The 10883-nt window shown below is 44.3% G+C and overlaps 1 protein-coding gene across 1 annotated transcript in view; it reads left to right on the forward strand.

Annotated features, from left to right (window-relative positions):
• The window catches only part of LOC119386689 (peroxisomal carnitine O-octanoyltransferase-like), an 89908-nt gene that overhangs the window by 60965 nt on the left and 18060 nt on the right, over window positions 1-10883 (forward strand). The window contains 6 exon segments of the mRNA XM_037653978.2: window positions 433-513; window positions 1379-1489; window positions 3326-3456; window positions 3875-3998; window positions 7470-7548; window positions 8874-8967. Coding sequence (XP_037509906.2) covers window positions 433-513; window positions 1379-1489; window positions 3326-3456; window positions 3875-3998; window positions 7470-7548; window positions 8874-8967 — 620 coding nt within the window.

Raw genomic sequence — 10883 nt, forward strand, 5'->3', positions numbered from 1 at the left:
GATGAGCTGTCAGGTTCACAGGCGTTGATGTTTTTATTTTCTGTTCGTTTTATCTCTTGCATTTTATTATAGCAGAATTTTATTGTATTTTACCCCACTGCTTACTCTCCCACTTTATTTTTCTTATTTTCGATCTCAATCATTTCATCTCTACATAAATTCTTACGTTTATAGTAAAATATGACATGAACACTCAGTGTACCTACCCTCCTTGTTAATTGCTTCTAGGGTCTATACACTGTCTAGCAATAAATAAGTTTATGATATGTATATATTTTTTATACTTTTATATCGAGTACCCTATTTATTCTGCGTAGCCATATGAACTACTTAGCTGGTTTCAACTGACAGGGCAGCATTTACTGGGCCTTCGTTGTATTGGTATATTATTTATGGATGCTATGATTTGCATTTCTTTTTTCTCATCCACAGCACACACCATTTGACGGAATGGTTCCTGTTACCTGCGCTCATTATGTACATTTGACATACCTGGCTACAAAACTTAATCCGGTAAGTTCTCAGTACTGGCAGCGCAGAAATGGCTGCGCTAACGTAAAGGAAGTTATGTTTTTCCCAAGAAGATAACACAACTTTCCATTACTCAGGGGCCAACTACGATTTCCACGTTTTAGGTTCCGTCGCGTCTGAAACGCAAGAATGTTTTTTTAAGATAACCACTGGACCAATTTAGTTATTTGTTACATTTGAAAAACATTATATTCTAATGACTATGGGCAGCATAACTTTGATTCAGGGCCTTGAATGTCTAACTGAAATTCTCAGTGTTTGGTAAGCTTAAAATTCATCAATGAAATCCATAGCTCCATAGTCCAAAGTCCATAGCTCTGCACCAGAAACAGCTGTCACAGCTCTGTAACTGTATTCTGTTACAGCATAAAAAAAAAAGGCAAATATCATACATGATTTCTAAGTTGTTACTATGTTTACAAAAGTTTTAGAAATGTCATATTCATAAATTACTAGCATACTTTAGAGCAGTGAACGCTAGAGAAGTTTTGCCACTCAAGATGTCATAGTAGGTGCTGTTCGCATAAATTTGATATTGTTACCCATTACTCAGAGTTAACAAATTTTTGTGTGTTCTAATTGGGCAATTTTGAACTAATTTTGTGACAAAAAGAAACACACTGATAGCCTAAAAAAAATATGCCTTCTGCAATCATTAGGTTGGAGCTTTTTTCTTGTAAATGCAACAGGCTCATCAGAATTGGTGCAGTAGTCGTTGAGAAATAAGGATTTCTTCATTTTCACACTACTATTAATGCAAGAGCTTCTAAGCTAGAGCTTGCTCGCAAGCACAGGTGAGCATTGATTGATTGCGTTAGATGTTAAAGGTCTCGGAAACACATTTCAGGATGATGGAACCATTCGATCTGCCCTCCCCATGCCAGAAGAGTTGCGGTTTGAGCTCAACGAAACGCTGGTGTCAGAGATGGAACGTGTGAAGTCTGAGTACTACGCCCTGGTGAGGCCATGAACTGTGAACATTGGTTAACTTTTGCCCAAATATGCTCTGTTGTACCAGTAATTTGACGATTCAGTGAATGCTTAATTTAATTTGAACACACTGTGAAGCTTGCCAAGAAAGTGCACACTGATATAGAAGTAGAGCTCATTTAATTGGAGAGAACCAAAGCTCTCTACTTCATTTAATTTGGCTCAGCAGCGCCCTGTCATGTGTGTTACCTCGATTATGAAAACAAAATAAATTCAGTATACGGTGCTACTGTTTTCCTAGCCTGTTCCAGCTTCATCATGAAACAGCACACACACATAAATACAAAAGAAGGAAGAACTGACGGTGTCGTCAGTTCTTCCTTCTTCTTTTGTATTTGTGTGTGCGCTGTTTTATGATGAAGTTCGACCAACTCGCCCAAATAGCTACCTTGTTACAGCTTATCTTATGCCATGTCATAAATCCATATTGAGTGGCCTGTAGGCGTCCTTTGCCGCATGCTGTTCATTTGGTCGTCAAAGGCAAGAAACAGGGATATGTACAGACAAGTCAAGCATTTAAGGAGCATTTGAGTTTGCTTAATTTGCTATTGTTTATTCATTCAGATTATGGGATTAATTAATTACACATTTCAGTCTTGCGGAGCAATAATTAATCTGAGCTGATTGTATGCCACTGCAACTGTTGGCTAGCGTGCACCACAAAAAGAATTTGTAGCCTGATTTTAGATGACTTATTTATGATGAAGGATGCAAAGCACTGTTTTGGTGCCCCTTGACTGCATTCTGAGGCAATACTGTCCACAACAAAGTGCTCATAGGCATCTTGCATCTTTTGCTGCATCATCCGTATACCTGCTTCCTCATCAGTATCAAACAAGTGCTTGCCAAAATGATAGCTCATATCTTTTATTTATTGCAAAGGACATAAACTGCTGATTGGTGCCTGATGACCTGAATCTCAGGCAGGCACTGTTTACAAACCTTTTGCTGGCACCTTGCCGCATCAAATACATATTCAGTGTTCATGCATCAACATCAAACAAGTTCATGCCAACATTGTAGCCGTTAGCTTTTGCAGTATGGATGTAACTTGAAAATGGGCCTGTAGGTCTTCCTATGCTTGCTTGCCAATAGCCTTTCTAACAATCCTGGTAATTATCAGCAGGCAACATGGACAGTGCTATGAGCCCTGTGCATCTCCATTAGCCATTTGGGTGTCAGCTGTTATTCCAATGTGCAGTCAGCGATGCCAAGACAAGTTGAATTTCTGCCAAAGTAAGGCATTAACAGCTTTAAATTCAAATGTTAATTTTTGGCAATTGGTGCTATACATTTCACTAGTGCCTAGGCTGAAAATTCAAGCAAAAGCGGTTTCTCAGGCTGGTTACTTACCTTAACTAGAATAACTAGTGTTCCTTGGGCAGCGCTGCCTCTTCGTTGTAGCAGTTCTCATTAGAGATGACTTGTAGTCAACATTTGATGCTCTGAATCAGAGGTCATGAGAAGTGCTGGAATTTATGAGTCATTCAAGAAATGCATAGGCTTTTTGTGCTGTTCTGCCACATCAAGAAATTGGAGATGTGAGCTTTATCTAACCGTCTATTGTATAGAAGCAAAGCCTACCACAGAGTATGAGTTCAAGCAGCCTTTGAGCAAAGGTCTCAACCAGTCTGTGAATGCTTTATGTCGATGAACGTTCTAAGGCATGGTCGGGGATGCACAACGTGGTGGCCAGACGTACAGTATACTCAGGCACAGCACACGTCACATTTGCAGGTCTTAACAGTGTACATTTTCAGGCGCATTGCATTTGCATCTCTTTTTTTTTTCTTCTCTTGTGCAGTGTGACAACCTGGAAGTGGTATGTGATGTCTTCACCGGCTATGGCAAGGGCTTCATGAAGCCAGTGCGAATCCATCCTGAGGCATTCCTGCAAGTTGCAATCCAGCTGGGCTACTACAAGCTGCATAGAAAGTAAGAACCTAATGTTTCTTCGCTTTTACTTCCAGTCAAAATGAACCAGCTTATACCCGAGCTATTCATTGCCTCAGAACATCCCGAAGCGCATTACGCGCATGCTCATCATAGTATAGTCAAGATCACTTATAACGGCTTTAACAGCATGCTGGATATAAAGATGAGAAACTACTGCTCCATGGACTTTTGTATGTCTCCTATGGTGAAATGTACCTTTTTTGGCAGATGTTGCAAGACTTCAGCAATAAAATCGTGTTGGTAGAAGTGCTAGAAGTGGCTTTATGGTGCAATATGTACACAGGAAAAACCATTACATTAGAAACTTTTGTAAGCTGAGTGGTAATTGGCATGTGTTTGCAGTTAGCACAATATACTAACAAGTTCATGCTTTCCTGCATTGCACATGCACCTGAAGACCGGCTGCGACGTACGTGACAGCATCGACACGAGCCTTCTATCATGGCCGTACAGAGACGTGTCGGGCTTGTACGCCTGAGTTGATGGAGTTTGTGAAAGCTGCCACAGATGGCACCACTTCGGTGCGTACTCCGTTATTACACTGCAGTAAACTAAACAACAGTCAGATTTGTTTGTACACAAGTCACGTAGAAAATGTGGGGCTTTGGAGAGTACTGCTGTGTGAGTGGCAAGCAGTCGCTAGTGTCAAGAGAACCATAACCATCGGTAAGACCAGAGGAAGTTCTTTCCTGGCATTAGAACCCCAGAATAACACCTCTACGACGTGGCGAGGGATAGTACAGAGACGAGAGCCAGTTTTACAGCGACCAGTTTTGTATTTATGCATTTGCTTACTCGTTAATTTGGGTATTTATCTGCTTCTTTTGTCAATTGGCCATTAAATTCTATACCATCCCTCTGCAGTCAGCCTTTTTCATTTTCCTGTGCTGCCCTCTGCAGTTTTGGTAGGATTTTGGCAAAGGCCGGGACAACCATTATTGTCAGAACAAAAGCCTCTGGGAACAAGAGGCATTTCGCGACTTTCCCGCTAGGGGGAAGGGTGCAGGTGCTGTGGCATTGTAAAAAAAGGAGGTCGTTAGGCGTGGCTATGGTTGAGGTTATGTTTTCACAAAAGGTTAAAGAAATACACCTGGCATATATTAAACCAAGAATTATCAGATACTTGGACTTAAAGCTACCAAATATATGAAAGTTGAGTCGCAAGCTAGAATTTGGAGACCACTGCATCAATGAAAACACAAAATTTCCTCGGGCACAGCTCTGAAGCTATACAGTTTTGATGTCAGGTGCCACGTGCAGGCGATGAAGAAACGCTCGAAATCTTTCATTTGACGTTAAAATCATCAGATATATAATACGGCAAGTTTTGGGAAGTCTTACTGAGCCAATGCAGCCAATATAAGAAAACAATGTTTCAAGATCATCACATTGTATGTATACCTACATAGGAGTATTGGCAAGAAATTTGAGAAGCTGGAACTCTGACCTTAGTTTACTTTTCTATGAATTTACATATGATCACGAAATTAATCACTGTAGTGTATTCATTAAATAGTTTATCGGTAACTTATTTAGTTCTTCATTGCGGCGTCGCTTTGCAAAAGAAGCTATTCTGTTTTTGTTCCACGTAGCCATAGGCTGAACACAGTTTGGGCATGCTGTTTAACAAGGCTTACCCAGGATTCACTACTACAGTCGAATCTCGTTAATACGTACCCGCTTTAAGCGTACTAACGGTTAAAACGTAGTTGCGACGAATCCCCGACCGAGTCCCATAGAGCCCAATGCATTCGCTGACCGCTTAAGCCGTAGTGGTTCGCCCTATGCCTACCGGTTAGTGCGTACCCTGCGTACCGCGATAACTTTTTGTGCCATAAAATTTTACTGCGCCGCTCAACTTCCCGACGCCAGAATGTGCCGCCAAAGGTCTTCCGCCTTTTTGAGAAGTGCGCTTATCAGTCGATCCCCGATCCCGACTTCCGCGCGATTGCGGCGACGCCTTTGCGGGTAAGCATTGGGAAAGAACGAAGGTGAGGTGGCGGCCACCGACGAACGCGCCGACATGACTTATCGCCGACAACCTTATCACAATAAGTATCTTCAGCTATCTGCTCGGGCACGCGTGCGGCGCAGCGCTGCTTTTTAAGCCTACTGCACGCTTTTATTAGGCGACAACCTGAACGCGATGGGCCGCCGATCACTGCCGCTTCGCTGTGCGCGGCCGTCTTCAAGGCTGAAGTTGAATTAATGGCACAAATGCTCGGACAGGGACCAAGAACTTCAGCGATGTACCAACTAGCCCGACAGCAAACGCTACTAAGCCGTCATCAGGCGCGCACCGCTTTGTAGAAGCGAAAGCAGATCGCTGTTGCGTAGTTAGCGTTGCGGGCGCCGAGAAACCTCGCTGCATTGACGCTATCGCAATAAACGCACGTGTAAGATACAGCAAGCGTAGCGCGGGTGTAACCATACTGCACGCTTTTATTAGGCGACCACCCAACGCGCCTCCGTCCGCTGCCAGGACCGCTAGAGCATCGCGGAGTGCGCATCGCTTGCATGAAGCTCGTCATCGCTGCGTTAACCGAACAAGCTACTCGCCGCATCTGTGCACGATCTGGAGCGAAGTAGGTACGAACAAGATTCCCACGATAAATGCGCGCGTGCGGCACAGCAAGCGGCCCGGTAGTGACGGCGTGAGCCGAGTAGGCGACGCGCTGCACACAACTAGCCGGGAGGCGATCGGCTCCACGCGGCCGTACCACGTTTCACTGGAACTGTGTCAGTTTTCGTTCAGTAGCAGATCGCGGTTAGATGCACGCACATATACCGCGGAAAGCAGACACTGTCCGTTCTGTCGCTATGTCGGTCACTGCGTTGACCGCGTATCCCGGACCCTGCAATAGTTTCGAAATGCTCTTCGGCGTCGCCACTACGCGCTATCGGGCGGCCGTGCGAGTGTGCCAGGATCTTTTCTCCACTTTGGCAAAAAGAAAGAAAAGGCTTTGCGATGGGTACTTTAGGCAATATTTGCTGTGGCACTCTATTTATTTGCTGGCGGCGATGGCGTACGCTAGGAGATGCAAATTTGTACTTGGTGTTTAATGCGTACTACCGTTTAGTGCGTAGTTATGCCGCGTTCCCGGCAGGTACGTATTAACGAGGTTTCACTGTATACAGTTGAGCTTAGCTACGACGTCATTGTGTTTGCCATGTGAGAAGTTTGCTGTATTCGAACTTTCCTTGTTAACTACAAATATTAAAACTGAACAAGATGCGGAAAAGTCACTCTATCACCAAAAATTATGTGCACCTCATTTTACTGACAGACAGTGGCAAGTTAGTGCACATATTTAATTTGTGTAAATGAGATAATCACTCTGTCGAAGTTTGTGAGGTTGTCGATATGCCAGTAGGGGAAACCTCTGACAATAAAACCTTTGACAATAAAAACACTCATCGAAGATTTGCTAGTTTCACGGTTGTGCTCCCACCGGAATCCTCCTTTTGTGACAATTGTTGCTTCACATCAGCGGTTGCTTTCACAGAGGTGCTCTCCAAGATATCCACAGCATTCTCATTAACAACGGTGACTGCGGCAATTACACCACAGTGAGTGGAAGACCTTCCTAGGAATGCAAACTTATATTACTCAGCATTGTGTTTTGGGTATTGACAGTCCGAGAGCAGTATATGTGAAATAAAAAAAAGAGATAGAAAATGGCACTGTGTCTTGCACTCACTACTATTGCCTATGCAGCCTTCTCTCCTTATTTGCGTTGTAAAGACACTGCTGCTACATGGCTAATATAATTTGTTAAAAGTCAACTATGTTGGCTAACCTATTGTAATGAGCAAAATACTCTCTCATAAGCACTTTGCAAAACTCTTTGAGCATGAAAATGTGTTTGTAGTAACTGAAAGTTTGTGCTAATTAATGGCACTGTCAGTTTACGTGTGCTTGATTGCAATACACACTTTCTTACAAGTGCACATTTTCTTCTCCAAGTTTCGTTTTCCTCTTGATCTTGCAGTTAACAAGGGTCGTCACACTCTTAAAAGAATCCGTGCAGAAGTTTGAAAAGCTGATGGTCGAGTGCTGCAAGAACTACGGTCAGTAACACTTTGTCGATGAAAGCACTTCCCAATAACATGCGAGGTTCTTGTTTTTCACGTGAAAATGTTGGCAGTACAAATCTCCTTCTTTTGTGAGTCTCCTTCTTTTGTGAGTGCAATATCTCCATACTTCTGCCCAGTATTGCAGTTAACTGTGGTAGATGATGCACTGCCAGGTTGCTGTTGCTGTGTGAATCTATATTTTCATTCTGGCATCACTGTAAAGACTAAATTACTACATATTCATCCTGGCCGAAACAGACAAGTGTATGGTGCTAAACATAACAGTGTTTCAGTTGAGCATTTTCATGGCTCGTTCCCCTCAGCTGCTGAGCGCAACTGGGTGCTGGGTGCCCTCTGCTTAGCACCAAGCACGTTAGTGGAACAGCAAGTGATAATAATAAATGTTGGGGTTTTACATCCGAAAACCACGATACGATTATGAGGCGTACTGGAGCAAGAAATACTGTCTTTTACTAATGCTGTTGGTCCATGACGGCCGCGTATGGTGAACACTGCCTTCAACTAGTCCTTTTACTGCAGCAAAGGGGCAGCACACCGGGCATGCACCCCTCCCGGGATATCTATTTGCATAAAACATCGTATAACACCCTTTTACACAAGCTCACTTGACAGTCAAGGGCATGCCACCTCTGGCAAAAAAAAAATTTCCTGGCTGCATCACTGACTGCAGTGTATGTTTAATGACAGAGTGCAATCTTCAAAAATGAGAAGATGGGCCGTTAACGTGTTACAAGTACATTTATACTTATAGCAGGCCCGTAGCCGGGGGGGGGGGGGCTAGCCCCCCCCCCCCCCCTTGAAATTTTGGTGAAGTAGGTGTTTTGGACCAAAAATAAATAACAAAAATAGGTGTTTTCCTCAAAAAGTCAGGGTTTTCAGCAACTGGGCACCTCCCGAAAAAAATTCCTGGCTACGGGCCTGCCTTATAGTGTATTAAAAACAAAAATGTTGTGTATACCGTGGAATCTCAGTAAATGAAATTGCTGCTTGAAGGTCCATGACATGGTCACCCAACAACTTGCATTTTTCAGGGAAAAATAGATGTAGATGGTCTATTATTCCTATACATAAATATGAAATAGACTGTTAGAGAATATTTCAGTGCAAAATAAGCCCTATAAGTGACCGGCTATGAACTCCGCCCATCACCAGTGACCCCCATTTTGCCATGACATGTGTGATGTCATGTGTTATGTGTAGCGGAGCCGTCGTCTTCTACCGAAGTTCCAGCTATCGGATTTCTTGAATAACTGACACTGAACTCGGTGAGGAAGTTTTGTGTTGCTCGACGCTTGCAGGTTGTGACCGCCATTTGATGGGCCTTGCACTCACTGCCTTGGAAGAAGGCATGCCTTTGCCCGACCTCTTCCTGGACCCTGCATTTGTCAAGAGGTCAGTCTCTTTGCTTTTTTTAACAGCAAAGCTGTTTAAGCTCACCGTAATTTGTCTATCGGAAACAGAAATGATCACCATCATGAACCAGCATGCGCTCTCTACATCCTCTTCATCTTTGTCCTCTTCTGCTTTGCTCCGAGAACACCTGCGCCGATTTTTCCGGCTTGGCCTGTAATAACACTGATGGGCGAGAGAACATGTACAGAGAGAGGGGAAGAAAGATATAAAGAAAGAGGAAGAGAGAAATTCCTGGCAAAAAGAATTCATGAGGCAGTATTCGAACCCACGTACCCTCGATCCGTAGCCGAGCATCCTAACCACTCGGCTGTCCAGGCACGCTAGCAGAGCATAGCATAGCCTTGTATAGTATAGACCAGAATTTGGAGCCGTTCAAGGGAGCCGCCATTTTCTTGCGACGGTGGCGCCGCGGTGCGAGCATTTGGCGGGGACTGCGGGCACCGCGAATGGCGGCATTAGCCGAAGCGGGAACAGCTGATAATGGCTTGCTGTACAGGCGGACCGCTGACGCTTAAAATTGGTAAGTGCACGCGTACGTCACTATTGTATTATGTACGCATGACAGAAGCAGGAAAACGCGCATCAGAACGAGGACACGCTTCACTTTTGCGAGACATCGCGGTATAATGGTCGCAATGAGTCCGCCGCATTATCGTTTGACGAAGACGCACGGATTAATTTCCGCGCGTCATGATGTGAAATATTAGATCAGATTAGGAGTCCTGGCAAGTGCGAGCCATGGCTGCGATGTAATTAGCACCACTAAGCATGTTACAGCTGCATGCAATGTCGCTGTGCGCTGCGACAGAGCCATGACATATGTTTTATTGCCACTAGCAATAGAAAGTTTAAGGCTATTGATTAAATTCGTGTCTCGACAACCCGAACCGAAAACGGTTGTCGTGATGCATTGTTTCTTTTATCGTTTATCTCTTCTGGAAGCACGTCTTATCGCTTTGTTGGCTATGCTATGCGTAAACAAAGCGCACGCGCAGCACAGTCACAGCGATAGCTAGAAGAGATGATTTCTGGATTTCTGGAATAAATTTGCATGGCACCTACTGCACCATGATTTATCTTTTTTGTGAATTAGGGAAGCACCCACTATGCCATTATTTGTTCTTTTGTGGTGAGGTACCCACACAGCTGTAAGGCGTTATGCGCACATTCATGATGCGGTGGCTGATGACGATGAATAATCATAAGTGAACCGTTCTATAACGGGTTGGAGGCTTTCAACAACGATCCACTCGTTACGCAAATCGCTTTGTTTGACGCCCGGTCGCGATTTTACTCCTCTAGAACGATCTAGAACTCATGTTCATACGATTCCTTACCCGACATGAAGCCTGCGTACGGTATGTTTGCAAACAAGTTTCGAGCACGGGCGTAGCTCAGTGGTAGAACACTGTACTGACAATGCAGAGGTCCCTGGTTCAAACCCCATTCTGTCAAGGGCATTTTTATGAGCTTGCTCAGTAAGCATCTTATGCTCGCGCCTTGTCCAGCGGCGGCCGCAACCGGCGTGTACTCTTCTCCGGTCGCCGCTCAAGGCGTCCTCTCCGGTGATTTTTATAGTTTTTTTTCTTGAGATAGTGGTTACGGACACCGGCGGCGGACAACTACGGCGGCCGAATCGGCCCTTGTTGTGACCTCATAACAGCTATCGCTGTGAAAAACTCACGGGATCCAATTGTGCATTTGCCTAAGACGAGACTAATGCATCTTTTTATTTAGTTGACGCCTTATTCCTCCTCGCCCACCTTCGAAAGCTTTCTGAACCTAACGTGGTTTTGTATGGCTTCCAGGATAGGAGGCACTGAAAGCCTTCGGCAACTTACCTAGTATTGCACTGCTTCCGTGATCGCCACCGATCACGGAGGCTATGCAAAGTG

This window comes from Rhipicephalus sanguineus, chromosome 3 (genome assembly GCF_013339695.2).
Source record: "Rhipicephalus sanguineus isolate Rsan-2018 chromosome 3, BIME_Rsan_1.4, whole genome shotgun sequence".
NCBI classification, from domain to species: Eukaryota; Metazoa; Arthropoda; class Arachnida; order Ixodida; family Ixodidae; genus Rhipicephalus; species Rhipicephalus sanguineus.